Here is a 22,405-nt window from a genome sequence, read left to right on the forward strand (position 1 = left end):
AAGATTCCCTTCTGTGTATTCTCTGGATTATACTGTTCAGACAAAAAACATTATTTTTCCCTCCTTACAGTCTCTCAAAAGGAAAATCAGAGCTTGAGAGGGCTGTGAAAGGAAACCAGATCTAATATCTGTTGCAAAGTCTGGGTCATAGCAGCAATGGAGCTGCCTTTCAGCCTACCCTACAGCTACCAATTTAAACAATAGACTGAAATGCTGCTTACCTTATAAATGTAGTGTAATTACTCATTCTAAGGAAGATTCAGTCTGGCACAAATACTAGGTACACAAGCAAAATCATGTATGAATTGTGCTACTAATATTATTAATCATTCCTAATCCTGTTACACGCTATAGATGGTTATCACCATCAATTTACTTATCTAGCTAAAACATCTTGTATTAATTATGATGTAAACCTTTAAATGTAAGCTTCAAAATGTAACACAAATTTAAACAGGAAGAAAATCATTGCGATATTTTCATTTCTAAGAGAGAAGAAACTGTGGTCTTGAAAAGGTCAAAAATAGTATTATGAGCAGTGACTGCAAAAAGGCTGTCATGTGGTATCACCATATTATTTATTCAGTGACTCCAGAGCAGATGTGCTTCATTTGCAGAGGAGAAAATAACTTTCTGTCCCTAGCTCAGGCCTCTGAGATTCAACCTCATCAATAAATGTTCTGCTGGCTGCCTCAGGTCTTCAGTGCAACACCAGAGCAAATCCCACAACCTTCTGTTTATGCCTCAGTGATACCCAGGTCCCACCCTAATTTTCAGTGGGAATTTAATGCAGGAAACAATTCTGTTGCTGATGTCCAAAACGGGGCAGAGATGTCTCTGCGCTCTCATTTAGTGGTGTTGGTTCAGCGGGTTAACAGGAGCAAGGAGCAGTGGGAAATGGATTTGCACCACTGAAGTGAGCAGCTGTGATTCAGAATGTATCAAAGCAACAGCTTGCTTGGGTTAGAAGTTATCATTCCCACTGAGTCAACTTTGTTTATAAACCCTCACTGCTCCTGTTTTCTGGATTAGGAAAGCGGAATTACACACACTCTCCATAACAATTAGGCATGTTTGCATGGATAACCATCATGAATAAACCATGAAATCGCTCACATTTGGAAGAGAAAGAACTTGAACAAATCCCCTCTGCTGAGAAGACAGCAGTTCTGAATACAACATGTAGCTACTTTCATTTGTCCTGATTGTATTACTGTCACATGTGAAATTAATTATGTGAAGCACTATATGTCTGATGATATAATAATTATAATGCAAATTTTAAAAAAGGAAAGCATGTTACAGTAATACTCATGGCTTAAATCAGTAATTTGTTCGATCTAATAGAGCAGACAAAATAGTATGAAACTGAATTAATGAAAAGTACTGCAAAGTACATATTATGAAGACTTGTGCCAATTTTATAGCAGGTATAGACTAGGAACTGAAACCCAAGAGGAGCAAGGCAATAGAGTAGATTACATTTATATTTCTGACTTTTTGGTCCTAGGCTACTCAAAGTGCTGAAATAACCCTGGTATAATTAATAGCCATGGACTTGACGGGATACAGTAGCCACCCAGTGCTCTTCTACAAAGACTTTTTTCAAGAGATACTTCTTAAAGCTGAGGGGAAAAATAGCCTTGAGGGCTCTGTAGCATCTGTGGCATTTTTATGAGGTATGAAAGAGAGTGAGGGTAAAGATTTCCCCCAAGTAATCATGGAAAGATGATCTAATCCTACTGTAAATTATTGTTAATGTTTTTAGAGCATTTCTTTCCTTACCTACAGGAACAGTGCATCTTGAATTCTCTGTGAAGAGCTGATTTTAATTTCATTAATACTTCTTCATAAAATCATAATGACCTAGGATTCAGACTTGAGGAACAATTGGCATTCTTCCCATTAAGTAAAAACTAAGCTCTTATTGTTAGGGGTACCCAACCTTACTTCTACTGGTGTTAATCTACCAAATGGGTTAAGAGAGATCTTTATCTCTGTCCACAGACAATTACTGTCAACATTTTCTAGAGCTGATCTGCTATAGTTCATTCACGATAACAGTTTGAGGGCTTGCACTCCATCCAGGTTGTTTCTTCTTCTTCCAGACAAACAATCAGCATTTTCCACTGTTGTCATTTCTTGCAGCAAGTACATTATTCATTTTCATAGCCCATCTCAACCATCTGGGTGGATTCTGCCTCCAAATAAAAGTCTCCAATTGAAAAGGCTCACAGCTGTTGTCAGCATTCACCACTTGGGTTTCATTTTGACACAACATATTTTTTCTGTTTAGCTACCATTTGAACAGTGTTTTTGCTGATAAAAGGTGATAGAAAGTGTCCTGGGAGTAGATCACTACAAGAAAAAAAGTAATAATTGCTGCTGGGCTATGTAAGGACACAGACCTTGCTGACAGAACAAGGTCCAGGAAAGGTAATGTAAGACCTACAAAAACATCTAAGTCCCCTGTGAAGTATTTCTGTTTTCTCTAATTCGCAAAACTGCCTGACTGGTCCTAACATTCTTCTCTGTTGATAGAAATGTTACATGAATTACAGCTACCACCCCTTATGACAGTTTAACATCAAAGGCAATTCATTTGAAGACTACAAGGATCATAATAGTCCTCCTTCTCCTTCTTTGGAGAGACATTTTCTGAATGTAGAAGACAAAGTAACTTCAGTGACTTAATAAGAGAGCAGCAAGTGAGTTGAAATATCAGCAGAGGTGTTATGGCTCCCAGTTCAACATTTTGGCTTCTTCTGAAGTATGCGTGGAAATGTGTGCATGACCAATGTCACACTCAGAATTTTAAAAGTTTCTCCTCACATGCACTATTTTGTCAAACCTTTGGAAGATTTGGGGGAGTGAGAGAATATAATTTTACAAGTATTTTTTTTTACATGGAATGTCAAACTATTTAATCCCCACACCTGTTGCTATTTTTGCACAGCATTTTTTTGTTTGCATTTTCATGGTTTAAATGCTTTCTATTTACTATTTCCACCATGAAAGTTTCAAAGCCACTATAAGTACATGTTTTGGAGTGGGCTTTTTTACCTTAAGTCATTACATGGAACTGCATGATGAAAGAAAGTAGGTTTGTCTGGTTTGGGGCTTTATTTATCCTCCACATTCCTAAGTTTTTTATGTTGACTTTCAATGTCTTCCATATAATTTATTTATCTTATTGTATTCTAAAATGTAATCAGTGGTCAAACCAGTACTGGAAAAAGTAACCTCTGTTCCCCAGCCTTGGAGAATGCAGGAAAAACTTTACTCAAGTAACTGAAACAGAGCTATTCGTTCTGAACTTAGTTTATTAATTCTCCTCAAAGAGAGTGTGAGAGAGACATGGCTCCCTGAAACCTCTGTAAAAAAAGGTTCTACATGGAGAGAAAGAGACTACTGCAGGTTTCCCTGTCTTCCTTATATTTAAGTTTCCAGAATAATTCCCAATAGAAGACCAAGCCTAAAAACGAGTACTGAAGCCATGTGCAATGCACTGCCTTCAGACCATATTTGCTGCTATCTCACAATTTAACATCACTTCAAAACATCTAAGGAAACAAGTACTGCACAATAGCCTGAGCCAAATCTGACTGTCAGCAACAAGGAAACATAAAATGATTTCTCAACATCACTCAGATTGTAACTGTTTCAATAATCATCACAAGAAGAACTGTTTTTTCCTAAGGCAAATTCTGCTTTTGCAGGTAGAAACATGCCTTTCTTTGGATGTCTTTATTTTAATGCATTTGAAGTTCATTCTTCAGAGGCATCCAATGAATAGTCCATGCACCTTCAGCCTGCCTGTGCTCTGAAGTAGTTTACACCACCACTTCTGTGTAATTCACATTTTTCTTGTACTCCTACGGTTAGTATATTTTCTTGGAATCATAGAATCATTAAGGTTGGAAGAGATGTCAAGTATCATCGAGTCCAAGCATTATCCCAGCACAGCCAGGTCCACCAATAAATCATGTCTCTAAACACCATGTCCACATGTTTCCTGAATATTTCCAGGGACAGTGACTCCACCACTTCACTGGGCAGCCTGTTGCAATGCCTGACCATGCTTTCAGTGAATAATTTTTTCCTAATACCCAGTCTAGTGGTTGGGAATGTGTTTTCAATGAGTTCTGGCTATGGTAGGTAAGTAAATCTTAGAAGTTCTCTGCCAGATATTTAAACAGGCGAAACAGAAAGATAAACTTTGGCCAAATATACCAGGGATTATAAATTCCCTCAGAGAAATTAAGATGAGAGACTCTGTTCCTTGAGTCCAAACCTTCAATTCATAAGGCTTTTATTGAGGGATAAAATTTCAGCACTGTATTTATAAGGGGTTTTTTCTTCCTAATTATTATTAATACATGAAATACAATACTACCATGAATCATCTTACTCACTGACTTATATCTGTCAGAGAAAAGTAAAAAGAAGTGTGAAATTGTAACAATAGAATAACTTATTTCTACTTTTGAACCTTTATATTCGTCACTTTTCCATTTTTTCCCCTTTTATGCACTTCCAAACTCTCAGCATCCATGGTGTTTTGAAATTGGATTCCAGTGATACTTTCAGTCACATATCCTTTATCAGACTTAGGAAGGTGCCTTTCACCTTCACTAAATGCCCCTTTGGTGGAATGTGTAGGAAAATCTTAAGACAGGCAGAAAATGTATCTTCTTCACAATGTTTAATGCCTTGGCCTCTTAAATCATGCATTTCCTAAAGGAAACAGCCTCAATCTTTAAAATCTCTCATCCTGAAAGCCTTTTTGCCTCTACTCACTAGTGACCTTCACATAAACAAAAAGCTGATAATTTTGAGAGAGGTGCAATAGGTTTGTTGTTGCTCTAGGCTGATAACATTTTAGACTTAACAAGTAATTACAGAAGGGAGGAAAATACTTTTTATTAGTTTTTAATGTAAACAGGAATTGGTATAATCTGGTAAAGAACGGAGGAGAACAAAGTAATTTTTTTTCTCTGTGGAAGAAGGAATTAAACAGGGCAAAATAAAATCTTCCCTGATGAACAAGAAGAGTTGAATGGGAAAGTAGATTAGGTATTTAAGGGGAGAAATTGCTGAACATAGGGAAGATTCTATGAAAAGCACAGGAGAGTGGTTTCAAGGAAATTAATTTTTTCAATAAAAGAGACTTAGGCTGGGACTGAGTTGCAAAAGGCAAAGGGAAAGAGAAGACAGTGACACAACCCTCTGGAATGATGAGCAAGGAGAATAGTGGTCCCTAAGCCAGACTGGAAGGGAAGGATGGAGACAGAGACAGTGAGGATACTACTACAGTGGTGGGAAATCACACTGCAATTTGTGTAGGACCAAAATCAGGCCCTATAATTTTCTGGGTCTTTCTGCTATCCTTTGCTTCTAAACAAAATGTGCTTATGTATCATTGACATACCATTTTTCTGATATTGCATTGCCTTTAATTCACTATGAAAAGGCAAATTCTCAGAGGGTATAATAGTGAACTTCTGAGAGGCACAGAAAGGAAAAGAAGGAAGCAAAAAATTGGAAAAAGATCTGGAAGATTTGAAACAGTAAGGTTAGCAATTTTTTTGAGTTGTGTCTCAAGGTACCCACTAAAAGATGTGCACTGCAAGAGAAACAGACAGCATTTCAATGAGAAAATATCCCTGCAGAGATACAAGAACGATGCTGGAAAGTAGTGATACATAGACAAGTTTGATGCAAAGCCAGAAACTAGCATCAAATGTCAGCAGTGGAGAGATTCTAAGTGTGTGAAGAGACAGAACCATGGCAGATGCAATTTAGGCATAATAAAACTGAAATGACTAAGACCAGAATAAACTAGGAAAACCCAGAAGTGATTCAGTGCTGTTGGCAGTTAGTAAGGAGAGAGAAGAGATACTTTTGCTGGGCATTTGAAGGTAACGGCAGGGGTTGAGGGGGTATTCTGTTCAGTCAATTGCAAGATCAGTGACAAAGGTCCACTGAGGGTTAAACAGTCTGTGTAGTCATTCAGTTGGAAAAAAGATTACTTTCTCTTTTCTTCTCCTCCCACACATTCTTTATTGGTTGCACATTGCCTTAATCTGTGTAATACTCTGGGCTTTCCTTTTGAAGTCCTTTCTGTGCAATCTTGTTGGGAGCAAGCTGCTCCCATTGACACAACTCACCTATCCAGTTGCTGTGGCAGTACCTCTAGCCCTTGTTTTCCACCATTTGAATTGCTCTTTCTTTCACTCACCCTTAGTCGCTAAATTTTGGTTAGTACCTAAATCCGGTGCTAGGGATTCGACTGAGTTTAGCAGGTGATAACAGTAAAACTCATCTTTTAGACAGCCATTGATTGTTTGCTCACAAGATGTATGTGCCAAGCTTATCAGCTGTGATTGACAAGTGCTCCTGCCAGCTCTGTTGGCAAAACAGCAAGAAAAACCAATGGAGGAGACTGAGAAGATCCTGAAGACACTATGAGATTACTTTCTAGAAGGTATTCAGGAGCACCTTATACATTGGAGAAGACACACAGAAGTGAATGATCACCTGATCACCTAGGGACACAACTTCACAACTTCTCTTCCTGACTGATCTATGGAGAAAGTTTTTCTTTTTTCTTTTTTATTTCTTTTTTTTTCCTTTTCCGTTAGAGCAAATGTACTCCAACAGCTAAGGATAAAAAAAAAACAAACAAAAAGAGCAAGCTTTTTTTTTAATCTTTTTTCATCATCCTGTGTGAAACTATATCTTGATGGGAGACAATCCATACCTTCATGATTTATTAGCCTGTCCAGAAATGTTTAAAACATTTTTCTGTATTAAATACATAACTTCCCCTAAAAACAGAAGACAGCAAACATTCTCCCTTGCATTAATTCAGTTAAAATCAATCATACAGCAACAAGCTACAGGTTACAATTAAGACCAAGCTCACCTTTAGGTTGAGAAGTATTACATTTTTGGTGTGAAAAAGAATGAAATAAATATTCACATAACCATTCCAACTTCTGTGGAATTTGACCTCTTTAGAAAATCACATCAACATTTAAATCTACCTAGGAAATTCTCAGGATCAAGTCATCTGTTTTGGTCAGACAACTAGGAGTGATTAGATCTTCACAGATTCCCTGATAACCAGCTTCTAACTTTTAAAAATTTGGTAATTACCTAAAACAGTCTCTGACACTTAAATTCCTTGCTAATTTACCATGTATTATAGAAATTTAGCAAAATTATTGTGGATATACTGTATAAATATTTGTTACTTGTTACTCAATAAATATCCCCCTAAAATGCATTAGGGACTTTTACTAATGTTGACCTTTTTGGTGAATCCCTGGCAGCAGTTCAGGTTATTCAGAGCCACACCTACACTTCTAGGTTCACATGCAGTCTTCTTCTTCCTACCCTGAGATGATCCCTTACTTTTAGGTCCTTTGTGAGGTTTCTGATTCAATCAACTGTTCAGCTGGACAACTGTGTGTGTCTAAACTCATGTGAGCTGAACTGGTTTCTCACAGAATCATGGAATAGCTTGGATTGGAAGACTCCCTTAAAGAGCATCTGGTTCCAAACCCCCTGCCATGGGCAGGGACACCTTCTACTAGACCAGGTTGCTCAAAGCCCTGTCCAAATTTTCTTGAATGCTTCTCATAATGGGGCATCCACAGCTTCTCTGAGCAACCTCTGCCAATGCCTCACTACCCTCAGAGTGAATAATTTCTTACTAACATCTGATCTAAATCTCTCCTGTTTTAATTTAAAACCATTCTTCCTTGTTCTCATTTATCTAGATTTACTGTCTGATAGGGACCAAGCTCAAATGAAGACCCTGTGCCTCAATCTAAAAAACTTAATATGAATTCTTTCTCTCTCTCTCTCTCTCTTTCTCTCTCTCTCCTTTTTTATGTCCTTGCAGCACCTGCCTACACTGTGAAAGCTGCACAGAGCTCAGAAAAGAACCAGACCTAAGTATGCAGCCCTTAATTTGTTGTATCATAATTTTAAAGCAATTAAAATAAAATACAATTGAAGACCATTTAAGTAATGGGCCGATCTACCAGCTGGGCAAGAGAGAAACATGCTGCAAACAGCTCTCTACAATTGCTCACTGCTTTTTTTTTTTTTTTTGTATATTAATTAAGTAATTTAGAAGCAAGAACCAAGACAAAAACAATGGAAAACAAATTGGATGATCTCACAGTCCTACAAGATCTTGCTCTTGCCTCGTCTCCAGGGCATCTTGGCTGACCCTTCACAACAGCTTGTTCCTCCTCCCCACATTTTTATGTATTCCTTCTGTTACATGCAAAAGAAAAGGAGAGAAAAAGATGCCTGACCAGCATTAAAAATCCCATCTTTCCTGCTTGGAAGGACAGGATTAATTTTACCAGATGGAAATGTCTGTAAGAGAGAGACCTACATCTCAGCTAGTCACCTAAGCTTTTTCTGGCAAATGGAGAGAAACTGGCACTTTCAGGACGCAATTAATCTCATCCCCATGTAGATATTTAAACTAGGTCATATGAATCATGTCTTAGAAGAGACAATTCCTCTCTACTGACACTAAAGGGAGCCTGAAATCACTAGATATAGATGTTTACATCGGTTATGTCTGAAGTTAAGTGAGCTGGATGCCACCTGAGCTATTCATATAGATTTCTTGCTTTAGTGGCAAAATGTCTAATATTCATCTTTTGGTTACACACGTGGCTAGAAACAAGCATGTGGCCTTTGTGTCACGGTTTTTAATTGCCCAAGCACAACAAGAGATGTAAGAATGTATCATGTGATTCACTACAAAAGCAAGTTTTCATAATAAATTAATAACATCTCCAGAGCACATGGCACAGAGTGTATGAAAGAGCTAATCAGCACTCCCAACACCTTCTCAGCAAGAATTCAGGTTCTTGACTTCACAGATCATCTAGTAAAAATGAAATAATCTTTCAAAGTCTCAACATTTCCCATTCCTAGAATTATGCAGTATGATTTACATTCTAATAAAATCATGTTTCATGTAATGTCCAGTCAGTCAGTTGCCAGCTGATACTATAATAATCTACGGATACAAGGGAGACCAAAGGATATTGAATACCCAGAAGCACATTTGCTGCTTTTCAGCCACTGGAGATGGTGCAACACAAGAGACCATCTCTTCCATACCAGCTTTGTTTCATTCACAATGTATTCACTTTCTATTTAAACTGAGAGGTCCCTGTTTTGTGAGAAGCTCAACCCTTCAAGACTTCCTGACTTTTTCTTAGCACTTAACTAAAGATAGATTTCTAAATACAAATTTAAACAAGGACTAGGTTTAAAGAGATTCATTCCCAGGAATTTCTACTGTGCTAGTCATGGCTAATTAGCCAAGCACTTAGCACAGAGCTGCTGGTAAAACAGATACTAATTTCTGAAGAACAGAAATACACATAATGCTAAATCAATGGAAAACAGATACTGTCAAAGTAAATATCATCATACCTATTTTGGATGATATTTTAAATTTTACTGGCACTGGTAAAAATATTGGTATAATATGCTTAGACTTCAGTAAATCATCTCAGCACTTCATGGGATTTTATTAATACAAAAAAAAAAACCCACACAATGGATGTGGATGAAAAAGTATCTAATTGACAGAATCTAGTTGACCACCTGTGTTTGGTGGGATCCCCTGGGACTGATCCTGGCCCTATGTTTTTCAAATGCTGACCAGTCTGGAAGAAAATTCAGTCACTTAATACTGTCCAATTTTAGCAATGACGGAAAGAGATATTGTGGTAAATGGTACTGAAGACAGGTCACTGATACAGGTCAATGTAATTTTTAACATAGACAGCAATAAAGTCCTAACTCTGAGAATAAAGCAACTCTTCCTTAGGGGCACTTTCCAGAGAGGGCTGGTGTGAAGCAGATGGCAATCCCACTGGCTGTGGGGCAGGACATGAACCCTGCAGCTGCATGGCCAAGGGAGTCAGCATAACCCTGGACATGCACACAGTCACTCCTGTGGGAGCCAGGACATTTATTACTTCTGCACAGGCCTGCAACTGCTCCAAGGCTCCGTGCAGCTGGGGCAGGCACAGCTCAGCACTCCTGCTCTGAAACCAGGGAGAGCTCAAAGACTGGTCATGAGGCAGATGAGAGCTCTGACAATCATGCCTTGCAGTAACAGATGCCAGCAGCTAAGCGTATTTACTTAATCAAAGAGATGATTAGATGATGTCTTTACTGTAGCCCAGAGCTACTGACAGGGGCACAACCCTTTGCAGTGGGCTCCTCAGTCCAGCAGATTAAGAGGCAAAAAACTGAAAGGCACTCAAAGCTTGAAGCTGAGACTAGATTAATTCAGATTAGAAATATGGCACATGCCTCCAAAAGGCTAATTAACCCCTGGAATAATACATTTGTAAATGTGTGAGAGGTTCTGATCACCAGAAATTATTCAACAGAAACAGAATGTTTTACTAAAAGGTAGGGCAGGTGTCAAGAGATGGATTCTTCCTCCAACAGCTCATGTTAGCTACATAGTCTGCTCTGACAAAGTAGAGTAACTGTGATTGTTCTGCCCAACTTGAAAACTCGGCCACTTGATTTTGCAAATGAAAACTGAAGTTTTAAAAACAAATCCGAGCAGGCTGAAAATGCTGTCCAAAATATCTGCAAATGTGTGATGTATTCACAATACTTCTCTTCATCTGTCCTGCAACTCAGATAAAAATGCTTTTCTGAATTTTACTTCTCCAGTTAATCTTCCTTTTCAAAAGTTTTCATTAAAAAACTGTGCTATCAAAGGCAGGAAAGTTTTTCTAACAACTTCTCTGCAGATATTCCTGTTTGAAATTTCAGAAATTTGCTTCTTTGGTAAGCATGAGACTAAAAGAAAAATTTTGCTTTATGGGATTCAGATTTTGGTTTACTTGTCTTTCCAGAAAAAGACTGGAAGCTACTCAGTTATCAGGAGAATTTATACCATTCCAAACACTTAGATCTGTCTGGAGTAGCAAAGGGGAAAACCAGACACTTCTTCCTCCTCATCTGTGAAAACAGTGATGACCATGCTTTCAATAATAGGATTTTTTCATTCTGTAACTTCTGTATTAGCCATTAATCTGTAGCTATCACATTATTTTGACATGTGAACACAGGTGGAATGCAGACTGCCTGCACTGAATGTGTTCCAGAGTTCATTTCTTTTGTGTGAGTCCATAAGAGAAAAAAAAATCAGTTCTCCTTTTGAAATCTTCTTTTGCATCTTCACTTGCAAAAGACACTTTTCATGTCTCCAAGTGCCTGTAAGGATATGACAGAAGGAAAAGAAAGGAGGTTTCCCCTTCTGAGAATGGATACAAGCATTTAATGCATTAATCCTGTACCAAGAACATGGGACCAAAACATCTCAGCATGTTCAAAATCTACTTATACTGCCAGCAGCAGTAGCATTAAGAGAGGACACACCTGTGAAGGCCACCCTGCAGAACACAACCTGCCGCTCAACCACACAGTATCTTTATTCCAACTTAGTGCCCAACAAATGGGACAGGGAAAACAGATGAAGTTGGAAGTGAATTTAGGTAGAAGAAAACCAGGATAAATCTCCGGGCAGCCTTTAATTGTGAAAAGCTTTTGTCAACTCCATCCATCACTGATTAGTGCACTTCTCCCCCTCTATGTAATAGAAGACACACAGTTTCCCAAAAAAAAAATAAAATAGCCCTTGCTTTTGCCTGCATTTTGTAGGCAGTACTGCATTCAGGACTGCTGCTCTTATTTCTATGCAATCTCACAAAAATCACACAAACATTGGGCAAGCCTATCAGCAGTGATTTAATAGTAGAGGATTTAACTCTTCATCATTTTTATGTAAACATAAAATTGTCACATATAGACATGATATTATATTCTAGTTCCTTGCACATATTTAAAACCCAATAAATTTAAATGCTTTTGCAGTCCTAGATCTTTTTTAATTCTCCTCTAACAAAAAGGCCAATTATATATCTCTGATAGGAACAGCTCATTAGATAATCTCTAATGAGTCCACATTAAAATGGGAGACACAAAATAGAACTGAAATATTTTTCTCTGTATTATTATCTATCCAGAAATTTCTGAATGAAGAATTCAGTGCCTAGCTTCCTCTACACCTTCCAACCACTATTTTTGTGACTAACTTTTCTAACTTTAGATAAGTGCCTCTTATCCCCACAGCAAAATATTCATATTTGCTTAGAGTTCATAAAGAATTATTAGTAGTGAATTTAATTCCTTACACTGTGGTTGTCATTTTAGCATCACTGTACCAATTCACACATTTGCAATGGCCTTTAAGGGAATATTATGTCAGTATATGGGTTAAATACAGTCCCAGTCTTACCGTATCTAGAAAACCAGAGCTGCTGCTGTGTTATTAATCTAGTCTAATTACCTCTTTCATTCATAACTTCTTATGGCCATGTACTGTAAATCAGCTCTTGAAGCTGAGAGGAGTGGTAAAGTATATACTTAGGTATTCCAAATGCTTACAAATCTTCCCAAGTTTAATTTTAAAAGTGGAAAAATCAATGTTCAAGATTTAAACAATGTACTTCTTACTCAAGACAGAACTATTGTTTGAACAGTATGAGACTGGATTCAGATTTCCTGATGAATTCCTATTAATGTTATTGGTGTGACTGCAAAAACTGGGCCATAAATGAGAACTTTACCTTTCTATGAATCATAAGCGCAGGTAGTACTGCAAGCTACCAAAAGAAATAAATGCTGTGTTGTTAATGTCAGTTTTGAGAGAACTTTGTGGAAGCTGGTCCAAGAAATCACTAAAAGCTTTTTTTTTTTTTTTTTGCAATGAGTTATGACTTCCCTAAAATTCCATCCTTATCTAGCAAAAGGATGACAACAATACAAACAGCTCAGCTGGCTGTAGCTCTTGAGGCTAGATCCCACAGGTGTTGCACAAAACCCCTAGAAAGTTCAAGGTCTCGCTTATTTTACAACCTAAGCAAATATTGTATAACCAAATGAAAATATGTATTACAGAAATGCAACTAGATATTCACAACCTATATAGCATTGTCCTTCTCCTTATCCTCAAACCTCTCAGGGTGGAAATTCCACACTACCTTTGTGTGATTTCTAGTACTATCCCACACTTTGCCTTGGTGTCCTAAGGTAGCAGAGGAACTGTACTTTGACCTGCCACTTGTAGTTATGTCTCTGCAGCTATGAGTAAAATAAGTCAGACTGTCAGACATAACGAGAACTACAAAAAGGAGTAAACACAAATAAAAGAAATAAAAGTTGCTCATGACTCAATTCTTAATTACATTAGGAAAAGTGAGAAACCAATCTTTTCTGCTTACGCCTTTCAAAATGCTACATCAAAGCCATTCCTGTGGCTTTTGAACTGTTCATCACTTCATCAAGAAGTGTTAGATGACGGTGCATGATTGAAAATTTAAAGGAAGAAAATATTTATAAGAAACCCAGGATCATGTTTGGAAGTCTGTGAGAGCCTGAAGTCCTTTTTCACTTCATCCACCCTTCACAAAGAATAGCGTAAGAACATAGCAGGACATATTTTGGCAATACAGGCCCAAGTCTGAAAGATCCATAAGCTCTTTTCCTTTGGTAGACCAAAACAGCTCTTGGTACAGGTGGAAATATATGGGATATATACAACTTAATTATGTTATTATGTCATTAATAGAGATGGGCAGAGAGGAGGAATTACAGCTGTGTGTAAAAATGTAGACAGAATTCAGAAGTTCAGTTGTCATTTGTGATGTTTTATAGCTTTGGGCAGTGAAACATTTTGCTACTTGTTATTATGATTACTCTGCCTTTACGGTTAATCCTTAACTTAGGTTGCAATTGGAAGCTTCTAGGTTAAAATAATTATTTATATTTTTGCAATGCATGTGGAAAAAGAGGATATACACTGAAAGGTAAAGTGATTAAAGGATTCCAGCTCCCAACACCCTCCATAGGTCCATGTTTCATTCCTACTCCAACAGGTCCTCTCCATCATCCGAGATCCTCAAAAAGTGACAATGCATAGGTCAACATTTCAGTCATAAATCACATCACGATAACTGTTTGACACAGGCAAAATCGTTTAGCTACATAGTTTTAGATAGCATGGGTAGCCCACAGTTAGCAGCCAAAACCTAAGAAAGCTCTTAGTTAACCCAGTGTTCAGGCTGGAGCCCAGTTCTGTGAGGTGCCAAGCGTACCCATTAACATGAAGACAGCCTTAAACTCCTGCTGAAGTAACTCTGAACCTCTGGGGAAGCCTTTGGCACTTCAAAGAGTCTGGATCTGAATTCACAACATTCTTTACATGAAGCTCTGACAACCTCAGAGCCAGTGCTGAGTGCTGCTGAGAAGGAGATGTTTCAAGGTGAGAGAGCCCAACGCTCACATCTAGTTCTGTGCTAAAGTACAAATGGAAGACTTCAACTCTGCTACCCAAATTCCCAGAAGCACCAGCTGTGCCTCCAGTAAGACCCTCAAACTGTCAGCCAGAAATAGCAGCCCAGATTCATAGAAAAATCTGTCAGAACTACACAGAGAGTTCATCAAGGCCAGGGTAAGGTAAAACTCTTACAAACTTTTAAGAAAAGCCAGACACAATCCATGAAAGTTTTTAAAGCTTAGGTAAGACTATGGAGACTAAATATTTGCAGTGTTAGCCATAGTTTTACAATAAATATTGCTAATACTAAGGGAATTTAAAATACTTGCCTGAACCAAGAACAGAAAGGTTTTAATGGCAACCTCTAAAAATCTCTTGCATACGAATAAAGTATTTTCTACACAGTGGATGCAATTAAAACAACAAACACTTGACACCAGGCAGCCCCCTGCCATAGTTAGCCCAAGATTTACCCATGCTGAAAATACAACAATATATTTAACTACTGCATATAGTAAGTTTTCACTTTTTCAGGCACACTGCACATTTCCACAAGAACTCTTCTGATTTGGGAGGAACCACTTTTAAATTTTAATTCCATGACTCCTCTGCTCATTTTTGGTTTCTTCCACTGAGGTACAAAACTGTGCATACATGAGAGAGCAAGGAAGAGATTGGTCCAAAATGTAGAATTCTAATAACACTGTATGTTGTAAATAGACAATAGTAAGCAATACTTATTTTTCCTTTTTCTTTCTTTTTTTTTTTTTTTTAATTTTAATAACCCAAAATGAAGGTCCAGAGAAACTCTGATACACAAAGATGTTTTGCTCATAACTTCTCAGATATCTTTTTGCCTATTTTACCCAGGACTCAGGCAGGAATAAAAAGCATCCACATAGACAGGTACATGTTCAAAGTCAGTACTGTTCTTGAGTCAGCTGTAAAAATAGACTTTGATTAAGAATGCATGGAGTAGACCTCTCTTTTGAGAGGCCTGCTCATGCAACCCTAGTTCACATGGGCAGTCTCATACAGACTGGCAATCAAGAAGTGAGAGTCCTACCTTGAACTTGAAAAATCTGCTTTCTCTAAAGCCATAATGTACAGCTGCCATCAGAAACAGACCAAATTGCTTTACTTTTTCATTTTCCAGGCCAAGAAAATCTATTTCCTGTTACAGCCTGTACTTATAGTTTTATTCTATCTTATGACTTAAAGACTAAAATATTTGAGCACCACTAGGATTTTTTCCACCCATAAAGGGGGAAAATGCAAAACACAAAACAGATGTTTTATAATGTTTTTAATTTATTTTGGCCACCCACAGAGCTGTGGGTTATGTTAGTGCCAACCAAGTTAAAAGCAACAGAGTTCTTCATAAACACTATATGACATACTGTACAATGACCAGGCTCCTTTCAATGAACTATTTATTAAGCAAACTTTAATGTCAGAAAAACAAAACAGGAATAACTGAAGGCACAAGTGGTGCTGCCGTACTTGAGCAGTTCCTGGGGGGATTGGCAAAGTTTGTGCTGCTTTATTACAGTATTGTAGCCTAATGTAGAGCTTGGAAAGTAGATTATCAAAGTATACATTGAAAGTGGATGAGTTTACTGAAAGTAAAACATCTGGAGGTAACATCTTCAGAATAATATAATGTAAAAAGCAGATACTACATATTAAACAATTGTTTCAGAAATACTCAACAGTTGAAGAAGTTCCAACAAATTAAAATTATCTTGTCCAAAGAATTTCCAGACTTGTACTGGTACAAACCTCTCACTTTTTTCTTCTGTCTATGAATGGAAACAAAGATATTTCAAAAGTTAAACCCATGAGACTTCTAACAGTTGCTGAGGTACTTATTGACACGGTATCTCGTGGAAATTACTGTAAAAACTGCCATTGAAATTTCCCCTGTACCTATTTTTATTTAAACTGAGAAATCATATCTCAACAACAACCCCACTTTTACAGAAGATCTTCAGTACAATACTGCAGGCTGAGGGACAAAATGAGCAACAAAGAATGGTTGGTCTCAGAACATTTCTATATTGATAATTTACTACATAGATCACAGGGAATATAAAACAGATAAAATTTACTAACCTGCCAAAAACATTATAAGAAAGCATAAGGAGAGGACAATATATGTATTTAGGAAGACAGAATGGCATTAAAGTTTTTAACTTGTATTTTTTGGCTTGTTATCCGCAGATTTAAAGAATTCCTCCTTATAAGTGGATCATAATTGCAAAAGTTAATTAGAAAGTAATAAAATGTGAAAGCTTAGCAATTTGTGACAGCAAACAACAGTACAGACTTTGAGCAAAAACATAGGAGCAGGCTCTTAGAATGTGAACTTTTAATGCAAAATACTTTTTTAATCAAATGACAACAAATACTTTGACCTAACAAATAAATATGAAGTTCATTATTATTAAACCAAGTGCAAATACAGAAAACTCACTTTAATCCAGAGGCATGCTTAAAGCAGTTTGAAAGCAAAAAATCCTTTGCAATTACTTCTGCAGGTAAAACTGTTCTAACTATTATTACCCGTCATTTACCAGTGCTCTCCTTCCCAGACAGATACACTCATTCAAAGCTGAAAAAGCCAGAATGCCAGAAGTGCCTCCCCAATATGTTGGCTAAGGACTGTAATTCATTTAAATTATGCAACTGGATTCCCACAGCTGGCCCACAGCTTGACTGAGAGCTCGATTCAATGCCAGTGAACCTGTCTGCTAATATTGTCCTACTTGCAGAGAAGGTAATATATCCAGCAACTTATATTGAAGTTCTGACTCTAATTAACAGAGCAAGCAAATGTTGACATTAGTGACAAATCCTGCTTAATAGTTACTGCGAGACCGGTGCAGACAACTGGCATTTTCCTGTAGCATTTTGCAGTAATAATCCTTTCTTTATTTCTTAGCACATTGCTTATAATTTGTTTTTATGCATTTTGGTTCAAGTTAGAAACAAATTGGCACAAAAACCAACCCGGACAGCAGCAGCAAGGCTCCCGGCTTTTAGACAAGTAATCAACAAGAAAGCATGCAGGCAGCATCCCTGGGAGGATGCATGGGGGACCCGACTATAGGAATTCTCATCCTGTATAAAGCTATGTAGCCTTGCACAAACAGCCTTTGGCATCTTGTCTCTGGCCTACCTGGACAGTAGCAAAACATGTTTATCAGACCATGAAAGCCCAGAACCTGAACTGCAAGCAGTTAAAAACTGAAGGTCGCTAAACTGCAAAAATTCAAACATGCTTCTATGCTTTAGCCACACAGACAACGATAAAACAAAGCCTCCACAACCACCTGTAATAATATGCCTGTTCAGCCAGCAATTCCAAAGTACTCAGCAACACAAGGTAGACATTTTCTGCAGCTGGTTTTACATGTACATTCCTGCCAAATTGTTGTCTCGTCCCCTCTTACCTTCACATTAGTCCGGAGTGCACAGTAACATGCAAAAAACATTGCAGTAAACAAGGAGCATATGGACCAGTATTCAGCGTCTCTGCTCTGCACAAACGGTACACACACGATCCCGAGCATGTGCTACTAAGGAGCATCCGTTCCCTCTGTCAGTTTGAAAATGCATTGATCTCTGTTTTTCTGACTACAAAAAGACATGTCTTGAAGGCACTCAGGGAAAGCTACATATCTCTTCAGCAACTATATATAGAAATATGCCCAGTAATTTCAATTAGCAGAGAATTCAGCATCTGAAACTTGGACCTCAGTTGCTTTTCCTTCCAGCATTTTAAATTCAGGGGGGAAAAAGGAGGGGGAACTCAGCCAGGGGGGAAAGGTGAGGAATTAAAAGGTACGCAGTGAGTTACTTATATTTCCCCCTGGCTTTGATGTTTTCCTATTCAATATCTTACAAATGTTATACACAGAAAAATGAAGAAAGGTTTCTCTTCCAAGTCTCAAATTTACTGTAGATTCTGCACTGCTTCTGTCTGCTCTTATTAAAGATGCAGCATCCCTTTTAACAAAGACAACGTCATCAATCATGACAGATTCAACATGTTCTACTTACAAATACAGTCTCTGATTAAGGACAATGGCTGGCTGGCTTATTAACGTTTCCTCAAATGCAAGTTCAGTTCCCTGTGCTAATCTATTTTTAAATAAAAAGTCCCACCTACTCCTTCCCTCTCATTTAATAAAAATGCAGCGGACTAGCTCTAAATATCCTGAACTGCATTGTGCTCCCAGCTCAGGCACTGGACATTGCTTTCGAACTGTTCTCTTGCTTGTTTCAGATTAGAAACACAAAGAAAAATCAAAATGAAAGCAGAAAAATCCTGGAAGAAGTCTGTGCCCTCACATTTGTAACTACATATTCTGAATTCAAAATGCTCCAATGTCTTCCAGAACGAGGGAACTCAGAATCTAGCCAGAAGGCAAAGCTTTAATTCACAAGCACAAAAATAAAATCAAACCACTTCTCTCACTCCTGTCAACCACTGGGATGCTGCGAATTAACTGATTGTTTACTGGGCTGCAGGGACACAAAGTCAAAGACTCAACTCTGTTTACAGCACCGGAAACCACTGCTATCAGTACTGAATTATGAAGTAATCTCCGGGAATAAAACCAGAAAAGAGGCTTTTTTTTTTTTCCCCCCACTGCAGCAGTTACTGTGGGAGGCAAAGAGTGAAAGAAGCTTTACTACCTCCTTCTCTATCAGCACAGAGCAATTTGCGTAGGATAAGCATAACTTAATTGAAATATCTGCAGTGACTTTTAGATTTCTTTAAATGTTTTATGTAAACCCCCTTGGAAATCTTCAGAAACACTGAAGTCCTAACCAAATCAGTGGATATCTTTCTGTGTGCAATGGGGTGAACAAGCTTAAGCAGATGGGTGTGCATTTAAAGAAGAATAAGGGGGAGGGGAAAAAACAGCAAGGTTTTTTCCAACATCTTCCTAAAGACAAGCTCTCAGAAACTGTCGTCAACTCCAAGAGAACAGCTATTTTTAGCTTGTCATTGTTTGTGCCTTTTTTTAGGAACGAAAAAGGCAGTCGTGTTTAAAGCTAGATATTGCTCTGTAACGTAGCCCAAGACAGCTACTTAATTTGATCCCCAGCTCCATCTGTCATACAAATTAAGTAATTAGTAATCACAGCCTTCTTTGGCACAAACAATGACTTCCACAACAAAAGAGATGAAACCTGGTTTTAAATCTGAGATTTTTGTTAGTAATGAAACTGGGGTCTAGATGTCATAGTTCAAAAAGCTGGAGTATCCTAAACTTATGGTGGTTTGGTGGCTCAGACTTTGGCTATAACAATATCCATCAAATAAGCGAAAACATAGTAATGTGGTGCTCAGCAAAAGCATGGGAGAATTAATTGACATATTTTTTGTCATTCTTCAAGTGAATAGAAAGTTAAAGGAATCATGGTATATTTTGCAGTACAGTACACTAAAAATTAAAATTAAGCATCTCAGTCATTGAAAAAAAATATCATAGATCTTGGGGAATTCTGATCCACACAGAAATGCAATTCAAAAAGCAGAGATGAAAAGATGCAGTCCTGAGAAGTGAGGCAAGGTTCAGGCAAGCATGTAGCTGCATATGAAAATCAAATTCAAGCTTTCTTTCTGCCAAAGCACTTGCACAAATTTTCAGACATCAAAGTCTTTGAAACAACTTTATTTTTCTCAATCCTAAAAAAGTTAATGGTTTTGGGTTTAGGCAAACAAACCCAATGTGGGGAAAATTTCACTACAAGAAAGCAAGACTGCATAACACAATTTCTGAGTGATTACCTGGACATAAAACTTCAGACTTATTTAAGAAAACAAGAAGCAATGCAAAGTCTTCACTCAGAGAAAACTGCCATGACTCCTGAACATCTAAGAGGAAAAATTACCTACAAAATTATAGACTGACCCTCATAATACTGCAAGGGGAGAGACCCTATGTATATGGTAGTTGCCTCCTGTAATAACTGTGGGGCATGTGAGAATATGCCAGACAATGGAGACCTCTGTAGCAGCCAACAAAGTTTTATTTTGCTAGCAGACCAACCCAAAACATTTATCAGGGGCTACTTCAGGTGATCTACACAAGCAGATCCCTACAGGGCTTTCTCACCTCTGCCAAGACATTTCTTATCACAGCAGCCTAATTGTTAAAGAAAACACTGTCATCAAGGACATACAGTATTTTATGATGACTTAACAGCTACTCAAAAGCATCACATGTCAGTGATATTTACAGTTAAAGATACAGAGTCATTTAAAATGAGTTGGGAAAAAGCTCTGGCTGAGTCATCCAGACTTGCCAAAAACACCAGGATATTTGAAGCGCTCAGGGCCTCTTTAAACAGGTGACAATAGAGAAAAACCCTAGAGATGAAAGAAGTCATCCCATAAAAAAAAAAAAAAAAAGAAGGTATAAAATAAAAACCAGTAGAGACAGTAGTCCAAAGTATGCATACCACAGCCCCTCTTTAAAAAGAGATACATCTGGTGACCTGAATATTCTTAGATAACAGAAACTGGAGCCACTATCTTGAGCTGTGAAATTCCATTGTTACCCTTTGCTCATGTGCCTTCAGAAGGGCAGAAGGGAGTACTTGGAAGGAAACCCTGGTTGTCTGCAGAGGTTCAAAGAGAGAAGAAGGAACATGCTGCCTTGGAAGACTTTGATCTCAGGAGGGCCTGAGGCCAGTCTGCTTCAGAGCAGTGAGGAGGGCACAGCCCTTTGCAGCATCCATCACTGCCCAGAAGAAGAGCTCAGGAGCTAGTAGCAGTAATAGCAGCAGTACCAGTACTGGGAATGCCCTGTGGCTATTGTGTCCTGAAGCTGTGCTCAAGGACCACCACAGTGCCATGGCACTATACTAGCACAGAGCTGAGAGAAGCACAGAATCACAGAATGGCTTGAGTTGGAAGGGATCTTAAAGGACATCTAGATCCAACCCCCTGCCAGGGCAGGGTTGCCACCCACTAGACCAGGATGTCCAGAACCCCAACTCAGCTAGCCATGAACTGTGCCAGGGATGGAGCATCCACCACTCCTCGGCGGTAACACTGGAACTACACTGTGGAATAACATTTTTCATCCTCAGACACCTAAGCATTTTCAAGTTTGGAATGTTTGTTTTTTTCCAGGCATGATGGAAAGGGTGGTATTTTAAAAGAGAGTACCAACAAAAAATAGACTAAAAATGCAGTACAGAAACCAACACTCTCCAGTATTTGCTTTATAACAGTGCAATGTCACTTAAGTGTGCCCCAATTCACTTAAGCAGCACATTTGTGGGTAAATATTATAAGTTGGTCTTAAAAAATGCAATGAGACAGATTTTGTGATCATCCTGTGATGACCACAAAGAAAGAAAAGATTAGCTATGAAATAAAGAGAAAATTAGAGGGAGAAAGGTCTAAAGAAGAGGGTGCACTGTTTTCTGAATGGGCAGAGGGAAAAATGATACTCCTGTCCTCCAAAAAATGGAAGAGTGGATGTCTGCAGGAAACTGGGCATAATGGTGGAGGTTTGCAAGGCTATTTGTAGGCCATGCAATGCTTATTAGTATCAACACTGACAATCTGTGTCACTGACTTTGAGTAGCCAGGGGTGTAATTCTCCCTCTTTTCACAGGAGGTACTGGCTTGTGCAATCGTGGCACTCTGGCTACAGTCATGCTCCATCACTTCCTGTCCTTGCACACTACAGTGATACAATCTATATAGCACCCTAGTCCTGCATTACCTAAATAACTCTGATTTCAGCACATGAGCTCTAAATTGAAATTATTTTACTCTTTCCCCCATTTCTAAGACTTTAAACTGTCATATAAAAATGTTATTTTCCACATCTGCAAGAAGTTCCTTACACTGATATCCACGTTGAGGGGTGGGATATTGAAGGAATTGTTGATATGGACTGCAAGTAATGGGTGCTGTAGGGCCTACAGTTTCCAGATGGAAATTATTGACTAGAAACA

The 22,405-nt window shown here is 38.2% G+C and overlaps 1 protein-coding gene across 10 annotated transcripts in view; it reads right to left on the reverse strand.

Annotated features, from left to right (window-relative positions):
• DLG2 (discs large MAGUK scaffold protein 2) overlaps positions 1 to 22,405 on the reverse strand; it is a 979,322-nt gene that overhangs the window by 701,961 nt on the left and 254,956 nt on the right. The window contains exon 1 of one of the 10 annotated variants that reach the window (XM_064409609.1): positions 17,869 to 18,401. The exons of 8 other annotated variants lie outside the window; for them this stretch is intronic. In XM_064409609.1, coding sequence (XP_064265679.1) covers positions 17,869 to 17,988 — 120 coding nt within the window. In that variant the 5' untranslated portion in view covers positions 17,989 to 18,401. Of the gene's footprint in view, positions 1 to 17,868; positions 18,402 to 22,405 lie in introns of those variants that run through there. One more of the 10 variants, XM_064409614.1, reaches the window with a different exon arrangement.

The sequence above is a fragment of the Passer domesticus genome, chromosome 2 (genome assembly GCF_036417665.1).
Source record: "Passer domesticus isolate bPasDom1 chromosome 2, bPasDom1.hap1, whole genome shotgun sequence".
NCBI lineage: Eukaryota > Metazoa > Chordata > Aves > Passeriformes > Passeridae > Passer > Passer domesticus.